Source organism: Apteryx mantelli, chromosome 3 (genome assembly GCF_036417845.1).
Source record: "Apteryx mantelli isolate bAptMan1 chromosome 3, bAptMan1.hap1, whole genome shotgun sequence".
In the NCBI taxonomy this organism is placed as follows: Eukaryota; Metazoa; Chordata; class Aves; order Apterygiformes; family Apterygidae; genus Apteryx; species Apteryx mantelli.
In genome coordinates, this window is record NC_089980.1 from 24,383,987 (window position 1) to 24,409,656 (window position 25,670).

General features: G+C 36.6%; 1 protein-coding gene across 2 annotated transcripts in view; it reads right to left on the reverse strand.

Moving 5' to 3' along the window:
- Positions 1 to 25,670, reverse strand: part of CDC42BPA (CDC42 binding protein kinase alpha) — a 192,832-nt gene that overhangs the window by 48,734 nt on the left and 118,428 nt on the right. For both annotated transcript variants that reach the window (XM_013940346.2, XM_067292955.1), the window contains exons 12-19: positions 23,645 to 23,778; positions 21,720 to 21,962; positions 21,344 to 21,454; positions 15,150 to 15,397; positions 10,087 to 10,192; positions 8,227 to 8,351; positions 1,197 to 1,302; positions 455 to 603 (exon numbers count right to left, since the gene is read on the reverse strand). In XM_013940346.2, the coding sequence (XP_013795800.1) occupies positions 455 to 603; positions 1,197 to 1,302; positions 8,227 to 8,351; positions 10,087 to 10,192; positions 15,150 to 15,397; positions 21,344 to 21,454; positions 21,720 to 21,962; positions 23,645 to 23,778 (1,222 nt within the window). The remainder of the gene's footprint in view (positions 1 to 454; positions 604 to 1,196; positions 1,303 to 8,226; positions 8,352 to 10,086; positions 10,193 to 15,149; positions 15,398 to 21,343; positions 21,455 to 21,719; positions 21,963 to 23,644; positions 23,779 to 25,670) is intronic.

Genomic DNA, 25,670 nt, shown 5'->3' on the forward strand with positions numbered 1-25,670 from the left:
TGTTTCTAATCCCCTGCTTCAGCCATTTACTCTACTCAGGAATAAAAGAATTCATAATCTTCCACAGGCACATGTGCAAATCAGTATGCAATAATTGATTTCTATCAGCTAACCCAGTGCAGCTATCAATAGACTAGAAAAGAATATGTTGTAAGATATAAAAACAAACTCTGCTTGTATTTGAACTTGTTACAACAACTAGGAGGGATTATATTATTAAAGATAAGTGTCCCCTGAAAGTCTTCCAGATCTTCCAGATTCCAAATTTTCACAGCAAGTGTTCAGCTGATCATACAATAAAAAGAGATATGGTCTTTTTTTCACATTTGGATATAAGAAACTGACATATCATTCATTATCTATTTTTGACAGACAAGATAGTTAGAATTGTAGTTTGATGACTCTCCCTGGAAAGTATCACAGTCAATAACCATTTAGAACAATTTAGTCTTACCACTCTGTAGAGATACAGGAAGCTTTGACTTTATTCAACTCATCTTGAATAGCCTGTTTGGCTCGGATTTCAGCATCGAGAGCTGACTGTAGTTCCAACCTTGCTGACATATCTAGTTTTGCAAAGCGACGCATCTTCCAGGGCATGTCCTAATAAAGAATAAAAAGAGGAAGAAAAAAGAGCAAAGGGAAAGAAGGCAGCAAATGAAGAGTATAATCCACTTCAGCAATTATGTTCTTCAGTCTATTTTGTTCTCAACATAAGAGTTCATCAATTCCAAAACACTCTGAAAAATCCCAGAGAGTATTATTACTGTTATAATTTTTAAACTCAAGTAATAAAAAGCAAGATGTCTTATGCTGTCAGTCTCCAAAGCAAAGAGACTTTAAATTCTAGTTTTGATGTTCGTTCATTCAAATGACAGTTATGTAGACTCATGCAAGAGTGTTCACATTTTGTCAAAGTAAAAGATTTCAAGGTTTCCATGACGCAAAGCACAGCTATCCTTTCAACAAATTTATATAAGATTTTAAAGTAGCTACCTAAACAAAATCACAGATAAAAATCACTTGACTTGTTTAATTAGTTGATAATAAATTTGGTATTCAGTTATTCAGAAGGGAAGGAAATTTAACTTTTGAGTAACACAGACTCTACAGACAGGTTATTACTGGAACTGAAACTATCAAATTACTGTTTTTTCAAACCAAAAAATTTCTGATAGATGGAGTTGGAGTCTTACAGTTGCTCTTGCACCCAAACTGGAGTTCCTCAGGGCCTCTAGTTCTTCTGTCATTTTGGAGGCCAGGGCTTGAAGATAACCTCGAGCGTCTTTTTCATCACTCACCCTAAACAATATGGTAGAAGAAAGCAAGCATTTTAACCAAACAATTTAAAGAAGCAGCAGAATCCCCTTTAACAAAGTAGTAATCAGAAACAGAAAAAAGCAGAATACAAAACCAAAATCAAAAAAGCTAAGAGAACAGAAGAAATTAAACACAAAACCATATAAAACTAACCCTCTGCTGCTTTACCAAGTTCCATTAAACAATATGCATGACTAAGACCAGGAATAAAGACAGAGAAACTACATATCTAAGTAATAAATAATATCTAAGTAAGTACTATCTGCAGCAATTGGCCATGAGAACTAGTCATTAAGCAGTGTTGCTATTATTTCAAGAAATAGTGATTAAATCAAGGAGAATCCAATGCTAATGTTATTAAATAGCATAAGCCAGGTGAGGCTCTCTCATCCCCTAAACCTACTTTCTATCAATACATGCTCTCTGAAGGTAAACACATCAAAGAAAAGGCAAGTCTGTTTTTCAGATTCTTTGATCATCAGTTAAAAAGAAAATCCTCTCTTTGATTAACCACAGCAGTAGATTCTTTCTTCACTTTGTCTCAGGCATTAACATAGAAAAGAAAGTTGCTAAAACCTCAAGGAAACTGAGTAGCTTATGAAAAACCTCTAAAAGAAAAAAAAAGGGGGGGGGGGAAAAGCACATTTCCTATCACTTACATGCCTGGCTCTGCATATACTCAGCTTATCCACAGCAGAGCAAATTCAGTTTTGCAACACGAAGGTACACCCAAGTTGTAGGTAAGCAGGTCTCAGAGAACAGTAGTCTAACATATCACAGCTTAAGTCGTAGTTACCTCTACCAACTCTAACCACAGAAATGTTTTAGGTGTGCTCTAAGTAATGATCCCTGAATAGTTTTAAGTAACTCCCAAGAAAGCGGGAATACAGTTTTTCTGCTTTATGCAAATTACCTTCTCCCTGTCTCCTGATCCTTCCTTACTATTAATCCTGAGGACACTGGACTGTGTTGAGCGAGTTCTCCAGAATGATGAATTTGTCTCATAGTGACCTCTGCAGAAAGGGATTTTCCCTCAGTGCATATGAAGCGATTTAAGTTTCTCTGGGTGATGCTATGGGGTTCATACACCTTTTCTATATTCGCTATCTGTAACTTGAAAGTTTACTGTTCATTAATAAGCACAATTTAACGTTTCAACAAAGATTTATAGGTAGTCAACAGGAGGCAGCAAAGACAGAGAGCACAAACTCTGAACTGCCATATGCACAGGAGGAACAGAACTCCATCATACTGCCCTTCGGCAAAATCACGATGCAAAAGCCACGGCTTAAATATTTACAAGTTGCAGTGACTTCTGGATGGGGAGTTTTAAGACTTATACAAATTTTAAGACTTATAGAAGGAAAATTGCTTTAATATAGAGGAGGCTAATGCAAATATAGTGACCATTTGCCACAGAACACCCACCTGAAATAAAAAAACTAAGCCCTTTTTTTATATTTTGGGCTTTACCTTCTTTCCCTCCTGCTTACAAGGGGTGGGGAGAAACCTAGAAGAGAACCATGTCCTGTTTCTATTAAAGACAATGATGATCAATGATTAATATGAATGAGTCAGTATTTTTCCCCAAGGTATACCAGAACAAAATGAAAGCATTGTATAAACTTTTTTTTCCCATAACATTCTGGATGAAACACATTTTGACTAGCAGACAAAGATTTTGTCATATGCTCAAATGAAAATCAGAAGAGGGGAAAGATGTGAGAATTAGCACAAAATGCTTTAGGAGGAGTGTAATGGAATGCATAATAAAAAGAAAACAGGGTATAAATAGGAACAGAAAGAGTGTGAGGCTTTCAAGGTGAGAAAGTAAGTTTTCTTGATGTACAAAAACGGAAAAGATTTTAGAAATCAGTGTTCTTCTGATCTTCTCTATTTTTAATGACATACAATCTTTGCAGAAGAAAGGAATCATGTCAAATTAAAAATAAGTCAGCACCTTTTTAAACACTCTTCTAATTAAAGCTGAAAAAACACTGTGTCCAATTTCATGGCATATTTATCTTTCCTCATGGAAGATGAAAAATCACTTCAGGTATTTGTTTTATAAAGCCCAGAACATTCAAGCTCTAAGTGCTGAAAAGCTGCAAAGGCAAAACCTCACAGAGATGTTTCACAGAACATGTACAATATAGAAAATAAAAACATACATAAAAGGCAAATTTTTTTCACAAAAATCTATACTTACTTCTAGCAAACCCCTCAGACTATTAAAGATGGCAAATATAAAGTTAGTACAACTTTGGTATAGGTTTGTTACCCACTAGATGGCAACATTCTCTTGATAATCATACATATATGGATTAAACATTATATGAACCCTGGAGTTCTTGGAGCTTTCTGTTTTGTTATTGTTTTGCTGGGTGTTTTGTGTTTGGTTGGGTTTCTTTTAAAAGATAAAGTAAGAATGGTAAAGTTACTCTTATTAATGTTTCCTTCCTTGCTTCTCTTTGCAGAGCCCTATTAAACATAGCAAAATACCTAAGAAAGTTCTGTTCTTTAGACATTTACTTCTTTCCTCAAAATTTAGATTAGGTTAACCCTTCCGTTTTCATGTATAACTGAAGTCTCTTAGAAGGTTAGGCTATTAACTATAGAGTGCCTAAAACAGTGATATAGTACAAATTCCTGTATGATTAAACGGACCTCTTAGTTGGAGCTGTTGAGAAATCCATCTATCATCTCCCCCCAATAAATCAGCATGAAAAATGACCAACATCCTGATAAACTTCAAATAATCACTAACAAATATTTGGCATTTTCTTTGTCAGGATGCTATGAAAATCAGATTTCCTGAGTCTCAGCATCTGGGATATTTCTACAACACAAAATGAACCCAGAGGACTAGAGACCTTTTGCTAACAAGGAGGGGTCTTGAAGCCCTTGGACCCTATGCCAAGCTATATCTCACTTGATTTAAAAAAACTCAGAAAAGTCTGAGGCCCATGACTCCCAGTTCTGTTGTAAGGTTCTCAAAACTTTCAAAGTTCTGTCTTCATGTAACTATGCTCAAAACCTCCAACTTCATTTTTCCTCCCTCCCTTCCAAACAAAATCTATAAAATTCCAAAATTCTCAACATTTCCTTCTGCTCCCAAATCCTGAAATTTCCCCCATACCTCCAGAATTTCTATTTTACAGATAATTAACTTCTGATTATTCTTACCTCAAACACAATGCATCTCAGAAATTTTCAAGTTCTGAGTTTCTTACACTTGAATTTCCCCAGAAGTTTTGCTAGTTATTTGACATACCATTATACTTTAAAGTCTTTCCCACAATTTGTGTGTGCTTTCTTCTGAGAGCAACCAGGTTTCAAAATTCAAATAATTACTTTGGGACTTTTTAAGGTTTGATTTAGGACAGAAGTTCTTTTTCTTTTTACAGAAAATCAATAATTAAAATAAAAATCAACCATACTACAGTCGGCTGGAAAGACATCTAGACTACAAGGAGAATATTAGCTGAAACTTCTGAATACCAACAGTCACAGCTTCTGGTCTCAGCAGAACAGAAACATGATGTCCACTCTATGGGTGGATAAATGAGGTAGGATTTACCTCATCCATTTGTACGTACCCAGCGATACAGAATTCTTTATTCAAACTAGGTGTCTAAACTTCCTTTACAATCGACGGAAACAGAGACTTCTACAGTACTAGTCATCTGATTTATCTTAGCTGTCTACCATAAGAGCGTTCTAAAATTAGGTTAAATGAATCCCACTCAGAGAGGCTAATAAGTTAAGATTCTTGCCAAGTACTCTGGGAATCACTACTAAAGATTTCCATTGACCTCCTTTCTGCAGCAGATCTGAAATACAGTACCGTGGCTGAAAGACTCATTTTTTCAGTGACTGCATTAACCTAATATGCAATGAATCTCTTCCCCATCTGCCATACGAAAATTTATAACTGACTATATAAGCCTCGATATTTCTTATTCTTGTTAAGGTGTGATGAGTCGTTTGGATAATATAAGCTTGTCAATCTAATAGCTCCATTAAGGCTGAATGATCCGTGAGAGTCTATTGCTACCACATTACAATTTGCAATGAAATTTTGATTCAGGTATGTATTAAAAAGTTGGCTATATTTATGATCTCTTGGGATAATAATATCAAAAATAAAAAAGCTTTTGGATGTTTGCCATAAACAAGATGCAAGACAGCACAATAAGAAGGCAGGGAGAGGCTAAGGGGAACATGAGAAGCCATTAAAATTACTTGCTTTTTATAAAAACTAAAAGAAAGAATAGTTGAGAAGGGCTCAAGAAGTATCAGCTGTGAACGAAGCAATGATCTTAACCTGAAACGTGGACTCAAACAATGGGGAAGATTCCCTAAGAGAGAGATCTAATAGACTGTGACAAACCACTCAAAGGAAATAATGAGCTCCTTAGGCTTCTGATACTTAAAACAGGGTTAAAATAAACCCCTGAACTATCATAGGGAGCTGAGCAAACCACTTACTAAACCAGGCAGTTAATTTCATCTACAATTTCCTATCCTTCAAGAGTCACAGCACTAAAAAAAAGACGGTAGCCTAAAAGCATTTTTAAGAAGTAGAAAGTATGCTCCCAAAATATAATACTGTTAAAACAATAATTTATTGGAAAATCTGTTAGTTTTGGAGAGGGAGCCTACAAGCTCTACCCTAAAGTGTCAGAACTGAGGCATTATGGTGTCATAAAGAAGATGTGACCAGGTGTGGATTTAAATTGCATGTTTTTCTTAAGAAAACACAGGCTTGTAACTGCTTAAATGAGATTAGTTTCCTTTAAATTAAGATTTTTTTCTTTTACAATGTTTATCACTGCTGTTACAGATGTTTAAAATACTTAATATAGTGCCCCTTGTTCAATAGCAAGAAATCCCCAAATAAGGACCTAGTTTTAGTATGCAGTGCTGAACTCAGTGGATAGCAGATGTAACTACCACATTATCTGGGCATCGAAAAGAAAATTTTTAAACACAAACTGAAAAAAAAAAATTGAGCCAAGATATGGCTTCACCATGCTGAACAAAATTTAACATAGGCAGAGAGAAGTATGGAGAAAAATGAGATGTGTACAGCCAACTAGAAAAAAAATCTGCCTTAGTTACAGTTTTTGTCTCCTTAATGTTTGCTGAGAACATTTTTTAAACATAATTCTTGAGTTTTTAGTCCTCTATCATAATAAAAAAGATCAGCAAAAGTGGTATCTTTAGTTCTGAAAGTTACAGACTTCATGTTCCAGACCTTTTTTCATTAAGTATCTTTAGAGATAACAAAATCCCCAATCCCAAACCTTCTTTTCCCCCCCTCTGACATGTCTGATTATACGCAAGATATTTTATCATATATCTGAACCACATCAGTAGTACATTCTTAAAATATTAAGCGCTCATATAAATGGGAGAAGGGACTGTCTTAATAGCTGTTGGTATATTTTTACATAGTGTCAAGTAAAACAGTCCACAACTAAGGCTGACTTAGCTTTTTCCAGAACTTTCAAGTTTTATGAGTGCTTTCACATGTAAATCTGAAAAATGGGGTTTAGTTACCTTGGTGCATTAAGATAGATAAGTATTTCCTTCAAGCAATCAAAAAAATCTCCAGCAACATGGAATGTGAGATAACAGACTTGTCTTTCTTGTTATCTTGAGTTTTTTCTTCTGAATAAATAAAAAGTTCTGATCAACTACAAAATCTCTCTTTTTTTGAACAACTTCAGGGTATTTTTTTATTTCAGAGATGCAGGCAGTCTACTACACTTACAGTTGTATGAAAGAAAAGATTTAAAAGGAATATGCACAAATTAGCCCCTTTAAATTTTTAACCTCTACTATGAATAGAATGCGTTGAAACACTATGGACTTGTTAACACATATTGGAGCTACATCATTTTATGTAACAAACACTGTTTAAAACACTTCCAGAAACTCAGAGCACAGCCCTTCTTTCTTGATATGCATCAAAAGCCAAAACTTTCTCCATATTTGGACAACAAAATTATACTGACATTAGAACAATGTCAAACTAGGATTCTTTAAAAAACACGTTTCCCATTTTTGCTTGGATGCAACAAGTTAGATTATTTAGCTAATACGAGACAGGAAAAATGGGGGAAAAAAACAAGTAGTAAACCAAAAAAAAAACAAAGATTAGTATATGATTATGAAATCTTCACAGAAGTGAATGATCTGTAAAAAAAAAAATCTGAATACAGACTGTTTCCACAGAAGCTAAATGCTACACTGGGCCATAAAAAGGGAAGGGAGAGAAACAGGAATGGAGAGGAAAAATAAAGGCCACCTGGAAAAAGCAATCTTCTCTTAATATTTTCAGCTTATTATTCTTTTCCCAATTTATTTATTAAAACTAGACAGAAACCCTTACAAACGTCATGTCACTATTTAATGAAAATATTATTGCCGATGTCATTTCACTGGCATTTTGTTAGTCTCCAATGCTCTCCTTGTAGAAGTCACATAAAAGTTGCGCTATCCGGGTGTCACTCTGCCGCATGCAGAGCAGACGAAGGAAGCGAAGCGAACGCTGAGGGACAAATACTGCCCGCCGCTGCTTTTTCCAGGCTGGGCTTGGAGGGTGAGGGCAGCGCGTGACTCCCTGCACTGCAGCCTTCTTCCAAAGCCACAGGCCACACCCAAAGCCTATGAGTCTTTCGCCCTTAAAACAGTTGTATTTGCAAATACACTTTTGCTCTTAAGGAGGAACGCAGTTTTCTACCTTTGGACATCATTAAAACCTCAGGCAAAAACACAGCAGAATCCTGGATGGGTGTAAACACTTGCAAGTGCCACATGTAGATGCAAAATCGAGAACAGCCCTACCAGTGTCCTTTACCAAGGGCTTCTGCAATGACATTAGAGCTGCGGACTCACCACTGGATGATCTCAGTGATCTGGGCCTCCCAGTGGGCCACAGACTCCTTTTTATCGGCCAGGTCTCTCATCTCTTCTTCCAGCTGCCGGTTGTTCATACTTAGCCTCTCAAACATGGTGGTGAGCTGAAAGAGAATTTAAGCAACTGGTTAAATATATAATCTCCTGTGACTTCACCTCACTGACTCAAAGTCACAGGCGCACTTGGAGCATCTGCATTAAAACTGGTACACCCATCACAATAAATGCCATGTAACAATAAAAGCCAGAATTTCTTCTTCTCATGTAGGGCCTTAGTTGTACTGAAAGGCCTTTTCTTAAGGACTGGAATATATTTTTACTCAAACAAATTAGTTTCTTGAGAATTAGTCTCTAAATATCTCTACAATTCTTAGAAGATTCCTGTGTTGCACAGCATAGAGGTGGAATGCTGCATATTGAAAAAATTACATTAAAAGTGCAAAGCAGGAGCACAAAAATTTTTTATAGCTCAGATGAAACAGCTGAATCTCTCCCTTGTTTAGTAACTATGGAGGATGAGGGGCTTAACAGATACAGCTCTGAGGCAGTGCTGAGATCCTGCAGGTGTCTCACATTCCCCTATTTTTCATTTTACTCACTTGCAGACAGGGAAATGGAAATTAAATGCACATCTGTAAGTACAATATAGCATACCTAGCAATTAACCTCACTTGCATTCACAAAGCTGTCATTCATACACGCACATTCTGCAAGACAAAAGCAAGAGCTAACCTGAGTCAGTATTGGGGACTAAACCTCCATTATGCTAAATAATTATTCACAAAGTCATAATGGGAACCAGAGATCAGACAGACCTTTCAGGAAGGTCTGCTTAAGGGAATGAATCTCATATGAAAAGCTTCTTTTAGCACTGAAATAAATTAACAAATCAAAATGATGCAAAAATGCCATTTTTTAATCCAGTCTGCCCCTTTTAGTCCTAATATGACTCCTCCACTATATATTTATCATTTAAATGGGTTTATCATGTAAATAGGCCTATTTATTAAATGTCATTTGACAAGACAAATACAAAGCTAAGCAAATTAAAAAAAAGAAGAAGAAAAAGACAAAGCAGAAAAGCTATCAAAGGTGACTAGTCTCTTACTGTTCTTGAACTATGCTTATAAATGCTTATACTGGTTATGAAAATATACCTTATTTTGAACACTGACATGCAAACACGCTTACTTTAAAGAACACCATGCTTTCATCATATTTAAAAAAAAATTAATGCATTAAAGAAAGGACAGACAAGTATAGCAAGATATGGCCAACCCATAATGAACCTGAATAACCAGTCAAAATAAACAATAAAAAGATAACCTAAAAACATGAAACATACTTATTCCTTGCTCAACCCAATCCTCAATTTAATTGCCTTATCATTTGTATTTTTTTAGTATCTCAAAGCAACACTTTATCTCACAAGGGGCCCTGTTATTTCACAGTAATTGACATGCAAATACATTCTATATAATCACGTCATTAACCATGTATTTTTATATTTGGGTCATACAAGCAAGCCCTCTTTTTTTTGGCTTAAGATACTGTCAAGAGTTCATCTTATCAAACTGTAAGACCATGTAACTGAATTCTCACATATATATATACACACACACATACATGCACATACATAAATATGTGCACACATCCTCAAATTCAGATACATGTACATAGGTGCAAAAGATCAATTAATACAATTCTCTGCTTAAATCAAGCATTAATCACAACTTCCTCCATATTATTAAATTCTGCTGCCAATTAAGAGTTATTAACAACCACTATAGCTCTACATAGCATTCTTGTACACTCAGGACTCAGCTAATCCACACTCACCTTATCAAGCTCATTTGAAAGTTTTTTGTTTTCCTCTGTTAGCAGAATCTTTTCTCGTTCATATTTCTGTTTGAATTCTGTTTCAAATTCCTCTCTTTCACTTTGGCTAAGAAATAAAATGAAGCACAATTAAAAGGTTTCCTATTCTGAAAACAACCCACCATACTATTTACTTAAATACATAAAGATTGATGCACACAGTAGCTGAAAGAAAAGTACTATATTGGTAATCCCTCAGCCTACTAAAAATAAGTAAAGATTGTGCCATACTCCCATTTTAGGATGATAAGACAGTCTGATGAATTTTATCATTAGACAATTATCTTTCCTTCACTACTGAATTAATAGAGCTCCACTGAGCTAATGTTTATCAATACACTTATACATATTTTATTCTTTACATTGAGTAGTTGTAAATTTGAAGGGCAAAGACAGCATGGCATATTCCAAGATATTCAGGGTAAATTCTCTGAAAGTTCATTAAAATGTTATTTTATACGTTTCTACAGTTCCAGGTTTCACATCAAATGACCTGCAAACATAACCCCATATGAAACCTGAACATAAAGAAGTTAAATTAAAACACTGGGGACTGAGTCACTGATGAGAAAAGCTTAAATGTGCAGTTATCTGTGGGCAATTCAGCACAGCCAGAGGACAAATCTGAACAGTTAATTCAGTTACCATTCGCCTACTATCAGTAAGAAGTGGATGGATAACCTACACCCTCATAGTATCACCAGATTCGTAAGCGTGTTTGGATCACTCTTTCTGAAAAGGAGTTGCAAACCGGCCGTTTCCCCCAAACCTTCCCTTCTTTTGTGGGTTTCATTCAGCACACAATACCCCTTGACTGATTCTGTTTAACATCAACTTTAATCTTGCCCAGTGAACATGGGAATCTGAAAATCAATGAAACAGGTCCTCTGTTTGCCAAAAACACTGTTATTTCCTTTGATTCCAATGTTGTAGACCCGTAATTCCCACCTCAAATCCACTCTGTCTAGATTCACTCTATCTACAGCTTCAGGAAGATGGTTTTGTGGCATCCTCTGTTCACTGTGACAGATAACTGGTACACAGCTCCCCACAGCTCCATGAAACTGTACTATAACTACCACAGGTACAAAAATATGAATACGGCAAATAGCACCGTCCAGTCACTAAAAGGTTTGAAAAGTGGCCAGTAAAAGGGTGAACTCAATAAAAATAAAATCCATTGAACATTGCACCTTGAACATTGCAACTGTTTTTGCAGAATTTCATGTTGTACGATAGAGAAATTACCTCCTGACCTCTGTTTCTGAAAGGCAGAACTACCGCAACTGCCAGATTGCAGGAACACCCTTAAAAGCTGCAAAGTGTCAGTGGCTACACTGAACCCAGCTAAGAGCAATGCTGGTTTGAATTTCCTCTTCCTAATTTGAAATTCATTTAGGGCTTCAACTGCTCTTTGAAATCCAGTACAGCGTGTTAGACTCGTGGTGAAATCCTATGTTGCCAGGCTTCCTTTGAAACATAACGCTACGGGCTTGCAGAGTAATATACTATAGTTAGTGTTTAAGCTCCAAGCTTGAAACCCACCACCACCACTCCTTCCCTACGCCAACAGATTCCATGCATACGATGAGCCAGCCAGGGAAAAGGCAGAAAAAGATTAAAGCACTGGCTGCCAGCAGAATTAATAACAGGTCTTGCTTCTGTTTGCAAGGCATGGATTCAAAGTTAATTTCTTAGACAGTAGAGCAAAGTATTTTTAATTCACTTGGTTAACTTCTTTTGTTTAGCTTTTATGTACTTATGGTTTTGTTTAGAGGGTTTGGTTGTTCTATATTTGTCTAAAACATCTTCTTTTAAGGCTCTAAGGCTCAACGCAGCCTTAAGAGCACCAGAAATAGTGCTGGTGGATTAAGGGAGCTTTGGACCAGTAAAGGACCCCAACATATTTTTAAGGTCTTAATTCAAGTGGTGATTGTCACTATTCCCAGTCAGATTATTATAATATAATACACAAAGGAGATAAATTTTAAACAGAGGAGACTGTGGATATCATCTATCATACCCACGTACCAACTCAGCAAGCCACAGAACTGTGACAGGTTCCATAGGTGTACCTTGGACAGCCAGGAAGATCAAAATAACACATCTGCTTTGAAGCCGGGCATCCTCCTCCTCCTCCTCTCCCACCAAGCTTTCTCTCTCATCTAAAATTTAGCTATTTATCTGCTCTTGAAGTTTAAGAAATCATACATGATCTAGATTTCTTTTTATCACTAAAACAACTGTAGCAAACCACATGTAAGCAATGTGAAATACAGCTTTGTGATACCACTTTGTCACCCAGCTCTTTACTGCAGCTGTAAAAAATGGAAAAATATTTTATCTTACTACTTTGAAACCAAACCTGAAGCAAAAAACCAAAACCTGTTTTATAAAGCTCTGTACCTTATATCTCTATCATTAAACGACAGGCTTAGCAGAAACTTTTACAAACATAATTTATTTTACAGAGTTTCTTGCACCTTTTCCCTAAAATACTAGATAACGAAAATTCTAAGAAATGGAATATCATACTAACCGGATCACTGGCCTAATACTGTGTTCCTGTATTCCCAATTTTAAGAGCATGCAGCTTATCAGACTTTAGCAAAAGGCTATCATTTTATACAGAAAGATAGTTTCTCTCCCTTGATGACTTAGGTTATTGAATTAACAAAAGCAAGAAAGCTTACATCTGAAGGAAATAGGGAAAAAATACCTATTTTCAAAAATGAAGCAGAAGCCACCACAATGCACGTTAAAAAAAAAAAAAAAGGTGTACACAGAGAACAGTTTTTTGACAAAGCTCTTATCAGCCCTTGCTTGAATAACCTACGTGATTCCCCCTGGTTATAGCCCTTATAAAGCAGTGCAGCTACAGCATCATGTCAAAGCCATTTTTTAAAAAATATGCACTAAAGATCCTTTTTAGATTTAAGGTTTTTTTCCCCAAGCTGTATACGATTCAACCCCACCCCATGGCTATTGTTGCAGTAATTTCACTCGATTCAGCCTAAAGCCTCCAGGTGCTTCCTTTTCAACACTGAACATTGAACAACTCTATTGGCAGACTCACAAAAAGCTTTGTATGTCTGGTTACAAAAGCTAAAAACAATGCATGAAAGGAGAAACAACAACAAAATCAATGTTCTTTTAAGGAAAACTACCAAATACTACATATCAAGCAACAATAGCAATTCTTCCATTCCTAATATTTAAGCTTCCCTTCTAATCTCTGAACTACTATAGATGTCAATCTGTAGCAAATCATGAATACTCGTACCTTCAACAGTGGACTTAGCAAGTATCAGGACTCCACATAAATGCAATGAAATTCTGCATCAGTATTTAACAAAACCCAGTTGAAGGTCAGGCTTTTGTTAATCACTCTCGATGCTCGGACATCCAACCTTGTATGTTGCTGAAGCCCTTCCCATTAAGGGCCAAATGTTGGATTCTGGTTGTGCGTTACACTTCTGTTCATGCTTTAAAATTTTCTCTTACACCAACACACTTGAAATACATATGGAAATATATGCTTAAATCACCATTCATTTTCGATTTGGATCCAGTTCATCTTTTATTTACAGAGTGAAACTAGGTTTATGAATAGCTAGCATGCAGCCAATCAACTCTGTTCCAAAGATATGTGTTATTTCACTGGAGATGGACATCTAGTTATAACTTTTGCAGCTCTACAACTGTGGAACGGTTTGGATAAAACTCAAAGGAGATTTTGGGCTGATCAGAATATGGAGGCATGACCTTTAAGAAGAGTTTAGCCTGCAGAAAGAAGTATTAATGGTTCTTTATACAGCATTCTTCCTCCTGAGACACTACTTAACTGACATGGCAATAGAAGCACTGTGCTATCCTCTTTATATATTACAGGACAGTATAGTCTTTTTTGCATTTATAACTCACAGACCAGGAAAAGCATCAAGTTGTGGTACAATGAAAACACACTGCTGGTAAAAATTTTACTTCTCATTCTAGAACAAAGCAGCAAACTACTGTGAAAATATGTTCAAGGTATGAACAACTACATTCTAAGAAGAAATGGTTCATCCATTGCATTCTAAGCTATGTGATCTACTTTTTCCACAGGAAACACTTTACCAGAGAAGCTGGTAAGCTATTTGCATAGGTTTTTTTTGAAAAATGCTTTTATTTTATTTACGACTTACAGTCAAGGACTCACTACAGCTTGGCTAAGCTTTGAATAAGAGCTTCTCCTTTAGGGATTTTCTCATATCCCATCTTACTACAGCAGGAAAAAGAAGCATCTATGCTAGTGTTTATAAAGCACTTTGAATTTTTTTTATGAATGGAAGTGATGAATACATTCAAACCATGATTGCTACTATTTCCAGTGCTACATTATCCAATAGGAAAAATTGTTTTTATTGATGAATGCCTCAAGGAATATTCTCAAGGCCAGTTATAAACTCCAGCACGTGGGAGAGAAAAAAAATCAGGTCTCTGACAAATGACCATGTCAGAAGAGATAAAGAAGCTTATGCCTACTAGTCTGATGACTGATGTTAACATTGGATGGAACCCAGCATGGATTAGCGTTAGTCTGCATTAAGTGACTGTTCCTGTGCTGGCAGAAATGTAAGCAATAGTTGATCTCTAACACATTAGTTTTGCATCAAAAGATGAAAATACCAAAGAGAAAAAATGCCAAAAAACTATTTAAAACTTCAGCATAAGCTTCAGGTGTCAACTTACCCTGAATTGCAAGTCTGCAGCTCATGTTACATACCTAGGAGTAGTCAGCCAGTGCAAGAATTCTGGTGCAAAATTAACTTTCAGTTCAGGGTTTGGTGGTTTTTTTTGTTTTGTTTTTAAAGGTGACAAGTGTACAGACTTCAGCTACTTTATATTCAACCATGGCATTAAATCACCCAAAATGCACCTGTCTGCACTGTAATTCTGGAAGTGACAGTGTGTTTGGAAACATACTAGGAAACTTAAAAAAGGTATTTCAAACTTAAAGGTAAATACCATAAAACACTCACTTTTCTCTTCTGGTTTTTTCTAGCTTGTCTTTCAAAATCATGATCTCTTTCTTGAGAGCAAGCTGCTGGCTCTCTGCATCCCGCAGTTCTTTCTTCAGATTTTTTATTTCATTAGCATGCATTATTTCTCGTTTAGATAGTTCCTCTTCATAGAAAACACTCTTCTTTTCCAGGTCTGCCTTTAATTTAGTGATTTCTTGCTGGTGTTCTATACTGCTTACCCCAGGTGAGCGACCAATCTGCTTTTGCTAAAAACAAAGAGCTCCAAGTTAGCGCTCAAGAATTCTGAAACAGATGCTTAATAAAAACTTATTACTCATAAGTCTATGTTTAGAAAATATCCCATTACATACTTCAGGTAAACACAAATATTTATCTCAGTTTTTTGAAAGTGTGTTAGAGCATAAAACTGAACTGTACTCTCTATCATTCTGTGATTTAAATGTAATAATAATTTTCAAGCCACTGTAAATTTGATCATCACTTTGAACATCTCAGGCCACGTTCTGACTTCCCTTAGAAGCAGTCAGAAAGCGACCGAAGAATTAAAAGATTTTTAGTTTCCCACTCATTTGTTGATGGCAAAAGGATCAACAACTTTCAGGAATGGAGAATAAGGACTGGGATATACAGTGAATATATTTCAAAGCACAAAAAATTTATTAAAGGCAAGCAGAGACTTAACTGATGGTCAAAATCCAGGTCTGCAAACACTATATGGATTGCATCAGTCAGGATGGAAGCCTGACCTCTTTTATTTAAACTGGCCATTTACATCATAGTGGGTTAATAGGAAGAACAAGCTTTAAACAATAAGAGTAATTACTTCACTTTTCGCAGCTGCATAGCTCTCTTAGTGAGGTCTTCTGGTATTTCAATAGTCTTTACATATTGCTTCAGGATACATACATTTGCACCAAATGCTGCACTCACTAAACTCAATGTCCTGCCATGACATAGAGGAGGAGCAAGATCAGGTTTAAAACGAGATACTGGCATGACATGCACTGAAATCCAAGTATGGAAATACTTTTTAACTTAAACACGTGTGTAACTTGGTTTGGATTCTTTTCTCCGTGTGTGCATGTGTGTGTGGGTGTGGGTGTGTGTTTTTAATAATTAAAGGTAGTCTAAAGAAATAAAGAAAATTACTTAATAAAAAATACTGTGTTTTTAAAAAGAGCAGGTAACTGAAAAACCTACTTCTTTATGCTGACTGTCTCACACCTTTGCAAGGATCTAAGATATTCAGTTAATTATACCTACATTCTTATCATGAGGTATTACAATCCTCCCAGCCACCCTTAATTAAATGTGGGTTTGGGTAGCTTTCTTTTGCTGATGTAGGAACAAACTTTAAGAGCTGAATGTCGCTGCAGAACGTTCAGACGCTCTGAATTTCTGCCACGCTGACTTCTGTGAGAAACCCTGGCCTTGCTGCTAGGGCCAGCAGGAGACCGCAACCACCCCCTAACGTATGAGCTAGGTATTTACTGCTCCCTCACTGCTTTTGCTAACTCAGTCTCATCAAAATGAACTTCTGTTTTGACCCCTTATTTAAGGGCAAAATCCTGCCCTTAGGACCCAGAACAGTAAATCAGAAAGGAGATGCCATCCTAAGAGATGGTTTGAAGAAGAGAGATTAAAAAAAAAGTATAGCAATTTTCTTTCATTCAGAGGTGGTTAACCACTGAGCTTATCTGTTACTGCCCAAAATGCTGACTTGCCTACACATGTATGACTTCAGAGCATGTAAAAATTTCGAGTTTTGCAGCATCATCTGTCAGGTATGTAAGTGTTTAATGGTATTTCACCATTATAGCAAGACATCATTAACATCATAAACAGATGCTGGAGTGGGGGGATGGTACTGTACGGTGGCTTACAGAACATCAGTAATATAGTAAACAGAAAGTATGTTTTGAGTTGGTACAAGCATGAACTCCAAATAGATGTTTTCATACATGCCTACTCTGAGCGGACAAATGGTGCCTCTGAGACATAATGCATCTCTTGGCACGCAGCTATGCAGATGCCATAACTCCGCAGGGGAATTCTTCCCCCCCCGCCTTCCCCAATCTCTCTTGCGTGTGCAAAAAAACCCCCCCACAGCAGCTCTTTCATTAGGCAGTTGTGAAGCTGAATAGTCCAGAATGACAGCGATGTTGTAAATATTACTACGTGTGTTGAAATGTATATCATGTATTATGGATATTGTAATTGCTGCACTAAAGGACATCAAATTTTGCACTTGAAAAATAAAGAACCTCCACTAAATACTGCAATCATAGAGCAGATAGCATGGGAAAACTTACTATTTAAGTAATCTAATCCTAAGTGAACATACCATTAAAGGTTTTGGAGGACTTCTGACTCAGCTTTAAGTCTCTGGTAACAAGTGGTATTTTGGTTTGCTTCAAGACTTGTATGCTGCACTTTACAGATAGTAATATTAATATATCTTGGCAAAAATAGAAAGTATCTTTCTTAGGACGGTGACTCTACTAGCATGAAGATTTTATGGTATAAATATTTGCCAAGTGCAGCATGTTAAGACAGACAGAATCTTCCTTATTAATATTTGGATTACTATATTCTTACTTTTACAATTACTCTTCTTACAACTGAATAATCTGTTGTTGCTCAGGTAGGAAGGAAAGAGTTCAGAAATTCATTTTAATATGCTATCTAAATATTGACATACAGAATTTATTCTACATTTGCTTGAAATGAGCTTACAAAAGATTTAATGAAAAAATTAACACTACCATACAAATTAGCACCCAAAATTGCCTAGTTCCCCCAAAACAGACTCTCCCAACACCTTTCCTGTACACCTAATTATTCCTCTACGGTCCAAAACAGCCCAGAAGAATATGCTTATTTTGAAATGCTGGTATATGAACATACTGAAAATATCTAAGAACAGAAAGAAGATAAAATGTTGGTGATGTTTCTTGCATTAAAGAACTAAGGTCCATGTCTATGCAATCTAAATTCCACCTGCATCCCTGAGCCAGTGTTTGTCACTGACTTCATGCCTCTGAAAGCCTAAATCCAGCAGTTAAGAAACACAAAGTACTGGGATTTAGGCAGAATTTTGGCTGTCTGAATATAAATCCAAAGGTTTATAACTAAGTTTAGTAAAGTAAACAGGTTATGAACCTGCTGATACTGTCACAACCACAACCTTCTGGTGCAACAAGACCCAGGAGATCACTCACCACTGTGTAGAGAAGCACTGTTTCAAATCCGTGTCCTACTTGTTCCACCAAGTGCCCTGAAGTCCTAGTACTGGAGGATTTGGTGAACAACAGTTCTGCATTCACCTTATCCACCACCTTCATGATTTTGTAAACCTCAGCTACAATTTCCTTTCAGCTTCCTCCTCTCCAAATTGAAAAGCCACACCATTTTTAGACATTCCTTGAAAGGCCAATGCTCCATCCTCTTGATCATTTTAGCGGTCCTTCTTTGTGACTTCTCTAACTTCACTACATTCTTCCCGAAATGAGGAGACAAAACTACACATAGTACAGAACATGTGGGTGCAGTTAAGTTTTACACAGCAGCAAAATGATTCTCTGTTTTGTTCTCAGAAGCTTTCCTGATGATGTCCTCCAGTTTTTTGGCTTTTTCAGCTGCTGCTGCACACTGAGCCAATGATTCCGGAGAACTGCCAGCAATGACTACAAGAGCTCTTTCCTGAGTTTAACTGCCAGTCCCAAGTTTAGTACTGTGTAGGCCTCGTTTAGATTGTTTTTCCACTCAGTGCATAACCCTACATTTTAGCTACACTGCAGCTCCTCTGCCACCTTTTTGCCCACTCAGTTCTCTGAGATCCTTCTGAGATTCCCTTGCTGTCTGTGCGTTTGCCTATCTGAAAGAGCCCTGTACCATCCACGACCTCTCCGGGTTATTAATGAAGATGCTGAATAAAACTGGCTCTTGCATTGACCGTGGCAACCCCACTGCTCACTCTTCTCCATCCTGACAAGCAACTGTTAAGTCCTTTCCTTTGCTCCCTGTCCCTTACAAACTTCAAATCCATGAAAAGATTCCTTCAGTCCCACAGCAATTTAGCTTCTTTAATGATTTTTGGTGTCAAACTCTGTCAAAGGCTTTCAAAAATCCAAATAGATGGCAGCCACTGGATCACCTCTGTCCACGTGCCTACTGATCCCCTCACAGAACACCAGCAGGTCAGTGTGGACAGAAGCCAGACTGACTCCTTCCCAGAAGGCTCTGTTTGATCCCCCAGCTCACTGATCTTAATCTTTACTACAGTGGGCTATGTGTAATGAGATGGTGCACACCTTGGCCAGCAGTTCTTCCATTTCACATCTGAGTTACTTCACATCTCCTGAGTGAAGACGATCAGTCCTGATGACTTCACATCTAACTCATCTGCCTGCTCCAATACTTTCTGCACATCTACCCTAGAGTGATCCAGATCATCTGACCTACCCGCTACAAAGAATGCATTGTGTGTGGCATGTGTGTGGCAATCTCCCCTACATCTTCAGCAGTAAAGCCTGACATGCAAAAAACCAAAAAAAACAAACAAAAAAAAAACCCAAACAAAAAAAAAACCCACATCAAGCTTCTCTGCCATGGCCCTACCAACCAAGAGTACCCCTGGCTACCCTACCAACAAGTAGTTTCACCAGCTTCCTAAGGTGGCTTCCTGCTTTTGATTTAAAGGACTTCACACAATCAGTTTGAGCATCCTTTGCAAAGTGCTCTCTAAATTCTTTTTTTAGTCCGCAACATCCTGTTTACATTTAATCTGCCATGATTTATGGGTTTCCCTGATCTCTGCATTTGGGCAAACTTTCCATTTCTTAAATGCTGACCTTTTCCCTCTGATAGCCTCCTGAACTTAACTAAAGAGCCATGCAGAGCTTTTACTGAATGGATAATGCAGTATTGCAACCTCACATGACCCAAAGTGTGCTTACTGTACTGTGAAATATTATTAAGAAAGCTACAAGTCCCCTTTGCTCTTCTGATAAACTTGTCCTGCTGTCATAAACCAGGATGCCATTTATCCTTAACACCTCCAATAAAATTCCCCTCACCTCCTAAACTGTCATACAAACTCTTTGCTGACAGCGAAGATACATGAGAACAGAAGAAGCACATGTTAATTTTCAGATAGCAATCTGAATTCACAGCTATAGAAGCTTTATAAACCCAAATTTCATGACAAATGTATTTCCTTATTTTTCACTTAACAGAGGAAGACAAAATAAAAGAATGTGTGCAAAAAAACCCATCTTCTGAGCAGTGACTTAATGTTGACTAATTGACTGTCCCACATGACTGTCCCACAGAATTCTAATAATAAAACTGTTATTCATGTTAAATTAAGGCCAGAATAGATCTAGTTTGACATTTTACACAAAACATTTAGAATCATCCTACTGGGTGAAACATCAGGAACAGGATCTTGCTGTTGAACAGCAATCCTCATGTGGAAACTATAAAACCTTCTTATTCATCAGCTGCACAGTTTTTGAGAAAGTTTAATTTTTTCAGAATACTGTATACAATGCTAAATCATAGAATAAAATAACAATTAACATTCTTGGCTTACTTAAATTTCTGCTCCTAAAGAACACATATACATGTGAGCAAGCTTATGAAAATAAACAAGACTCTTCATGCTCAAAGCTACTCTTGGGCATAAATGTCTCAACTTCTGATTGAGATAATAGAATACACTAAAGCTTTTCCTTTACAGTTACATCAGTTGACACCTATTATTGAGAAACCCACCTTTATTTTGGCTTACATGCTAAGGAAAAACAGCACACAAAACACCTCTATAGAAATATGTGTTGGCTGCAAGTTTATCTTCAAATACTCAACCATCCTAAACTAAAAATCTGCTTTTCACAGGTAAAGTGAAACAAATTAATTATGGAAGCAAATTGGTAAGAAATCAAGAAAGGCAAGATGTTTCTATTGAGAAATGCTTTGGTGAACAGTGAACACACTGGTCTGAAAAGTACGTTAGGTAAATGTTCGTTTTGCTGGACAATAATATGATTCATGTTTGTAGTAGTATTCAGCATCAAGTGAAGTAACAAACTGACAATACCTTTTTGTACTACATCTGAAAACAATCAAACAGATCCAGTCCTAGTTGGCTAGTAAGTTTGCAGGTGTTAATATCAAAACAGACTAACCTTTAGCCCTTCTACTTCGCTTTCCAACTGTTTAGAGTACTGCTCACTTCTCTCTCGCAATTTCCTGTCTTTAGACGCCTCAGCAGCTGCAGCTTCAGCTTGGACTTCCAGCTACAAAAGTACATACATTTTTAATAGGCAGGATTCTTATTTTATATTTTTCAAAACCTATTTATGGTTTTTGATATATGAGACAAATCTTCAACACTAAACTGGACATTTCAAATCCTTAAAACAGAAAACAAAATGGGTATTGTTTGAAATGACAATCAAAGAGTTAAAAATTTACAGATAACTTTAAAAAAAATTACTTTGTTGGAAAACCTTACATACAACTACTATTTCATAGATTCTAAACATTCTTCTTACTACTTACTTCTTTTTTTATTCTCTCTGTTCTGCGTAACTCTTGCCTTAAACTTTCTACTTTTTGCATCACCACTTCCATTTCTTCCTCCTTATCTCGGAGCTGGCGGGCAAGCTTTTGTTTTTGAGAGTGCAAGTCTGTCAGCCGCTCATTCATCTCTGAGAACTCCTGCATTGCCAATTTCCGCTGGCTGTGTGCATCTTTCAGCTCTTTGGCTTGGGATTTTAATCTGTCACTAGACTCTGCCAGTTCCTACAGTTTAAAAAAAGAATTAAGTAATAAACCTAGAAAGCTGAAAGGCCAATTTTGTCTTTGGATGCGCATCTAAGACCTTCTCCAGAGTGAATAGAAAACACATACTCATTTCTTTTGATGAATGCATCTATGATACAGATTGTATGCTTCTACACATAAAGAAAGAGGCCAAGTTTTAAACTACTAAAGTCAGTAAAACTGCTTTAACTTAGACCAAGTCTGAATTTGGTCCATTATTATAGGTTCAATACAAAGGCTTTCAAACACTCACATTAAAATATAAAAACACCTTGCTGTCTTAATTAAAAATGTCATTGTCTTAGTTTTTCAAGAACAACTTAAATGAGTAAAAAGAATAGTATCTACCTCAACTGTTAAACAACAACAGAAGTTTGTGCATTAACTGAATGGAAAGCTGCTCTATGAAAACTTCGACCTTAGAAGCTTTTGAAAACTGACCTGCACATGCCTGTTATGATTTCCACACACCATACCGTAACATCAATATTACAGAAAGTTTCAGGTTGCAAAATACTGTAGTGATTACCAGTAGCATATGAGAATTATTCCTTTAAAAGAGCCCACATGAAATAATACAGCTAGTACTGCGATAACTCTATAATGCAATACCTTGACAAAGCTTCCTGTGTTCTCCATCTTTGCCACTACACAAAGACTGAGGGACCACAACAGTTTAAATAGATTAGTGATGTTCAGCCAAAGTGGAGCTGAACAAAGGAGCAAGGAAAAGAGGGCCTGAGGATGAAAAGAAGAGTGGCAGGAAGAATTAACATTTGGCACTGTTGACATCTATACAAATTTAGAAGCATTTTCTGAGTTTGTTAAAAGAGGTCCTAATCACTACAAGTTGTTTTAGAAAAGGGATGGTCTTTCTTGGGCAAACTGGAAGCTCTCAAGGTTTTAAGAGCCTTATGGGTTAAAAGAAACAATGTTATATACAGCTGGCAAGTCAACATTTAATGTAGACTCTAAAAAACTAGGCTAATTTTTATCATGATGAGAAACAGGCTGATGCATTTTGCCCCTGATTATATTTTCAAGTTGATTTAACCATGAATACAAGGTAGCCCACAAAAGATAGTATGTTATAAGCAAGAAAACAAGGAATCTGGGGGATAGAGAAGAAGAAAGAAAAAAATAAAAACAACATTTTTTTTACTGTAGTTATTTCAAAATACTTTTCAATCTTCACATTTGGGGAATTTTTCACATCTCTCTTCTGGAAACACTTCCATGCCACAGAGTGTCTCCTTAATACCATATTCTGAACATCTTTTCCCTGCTGCTCTCACCCACGCTTCAGATAATATTAGCTGTATATAAGAAGAATAGTTCTTCTTTCCTCCATCTTCTAACCATTACAATTATCACCCTTATCTGAGGCCATAAAACTGCCTTTGCAACCAACATGCAATTTGCATCATGAAGCTGTTTAATATCTGGAATTAGTCACCTACGGCCATCTAACGATTGTACATACGACACTTTAAAAATAATGTCTGTGCCTTTAAAAAAAAAGTTAGAAAGCAAAATAGATTACATTACACATTTGTTATCTACTCATTAATTCTACAATTGAAATAGTTATTTCAAGCTAAACAAACAAAGGTGAACTAGTCGTTAGGGTTTAGAAAAGTTGCTGACAAAATGCTTTTTACCTTGTTAAGATCCTCCCTCTCTTGCTTCAGCGTTCTGACCTGTTTCTCAAAAGCCTTTAGCTGCCTGGAAGCATCGTCCAGCTCGCGCCTCGCACTGCTGGCCTCCTCCAGCTGCTGTTCCAGCTGACCAGAATCTAGAGAAAGCAGCAGACTTCTCACTACCTTACGCAAAAGGTCATTCTTTCAAAACAGCCTTCCAGCAGAGTCTAACTGGTTTGAAACTCTCATAATTAATGCTGGTTTCTATTTAATCTCAAACTAATGCTACTGCTGTCTGGTTTTGGGGTAGGCAGCAGACTGTTTCAACTGCCATATCTACTTTTAACATAATGGAACAGAAGGTCACAGCTTGCTGCAACACAACACGGAAAATGATAATATACCTTGTCATTTCCCATTATAATAATCACACACTATACATCATTCTGTACTGTACTTTAGCATGACATATGCATTTGACTTTTTTAAACTGTGATGTAATATATAATACATCTTTTATTACAATGTATCATAATTAAAAACAGCCCCCCCTCCCTGCTTCACCCCCCCAGAAAAAAACAGTAAAAGTAATAGGTCACTCAAAAGCTGGCAAGCCTTCTCCTGTTTATACAGTTAAAATTAATTTCAGATTATTTTACTTATTTCTAGTGTTAAAACAATTTGTATTTATATGGCCTGCTTTGTTACTAATGTAAATACAGAAAAACTACTACAGGCAGTTTCTTACAAACTGTCAATCATCTACAAAATTAAAGTACATTTCTAAGACACAACTAAATAATGTCACAAAAATATGCCCAAATGCTACAACATCAAAAGCTGAAATCCCTAAAGTATAACAGACAACTGAAAATTTCATGAAAGAAAAAAAAAAAGTGAGCTTTTTCTTTCCAGTCCTTTACTTAAAAATACATATTAAAGGTAGGATATATAGGATGGTAGGTTAATTCCCAGTTCTGTGAAATCACTAGATGTTTTGCCTTTGATTTCAGCTGGAGCAGGACTTCAGACCATATGCATTTATCTATACAGGAACCCATCCATACTCTTACTAGGAGCCTTTTGCTACATTGTCATAAATGTAACCCTAAGACTGGCTCTTAAAGAAACCAAATACAAAAATATACACATTCTTAAGAGCTGTAATTTCTGGAACACAAGAATTTTATAAGCAAATGAATAACCATTTACTTGTACCATATAAATATTCACTGCTGTTTTAATTCATTGACCCTTGCTTAAAACTTTAAAAGAATGCATTTCAGTTACAGACATAGCTCAATGCCAGAAATTATTCACTGCCTGTCTCATGTAGTCTACCCTGAAGTCACCAGCAAATAAGTAAGTTTATATGTTGCTCTGCTGAGCCAAGATAAATCTCTTCCATGCATGAACTACTTTGTTCCATAGCTTTATTTTCTTCCTCTATTGCTGTCCTTTACATATTTGGCAATATTAAAGATTCCTCAAAGTTTTCTCCTGTGTAACTTAGAGAACAAAAATTATAACTTTGACCCCCAAAATTGAAAGCATATGCTAGCTTGTAATTTCCTGCAAAACTAGATAGACAAAAAATGTTATATTTTTCTAAGGTCCCACTGGCGACGCTCTTGAATTTGACACAATTTCTTGTTCATTTTTATTACCTTTTTAAACAGGTGTTTACACTTACAGCTCCAGAAGAGGCAGTAAAACAGGTGAAAGACCAAAAAGCGGGTTGTGACATATGAGTAGTAAATGATAATTCCCGATCTAATCATCCTAGTGGTTGCTAACATTTTAACTAATATATGCAAACTCTCATTGTAGGATGTTATTACATTACATTAAATTAATTACCTGAGAGATGAGCCCAAAGCATAAATCCAGCTCTGTATCTCAACTGAACCTCCTTAAAGTTCATCAAACCTGGATCTGGAATTTAGATATAAAGGCCATCCAGGAAGCTTGGAACTAGCTCCCCTAAATCTGGAAGCATTCAGACATGAGCATCTGGTGTGTGCTTGTCCCCTGTCCACCATTTAGT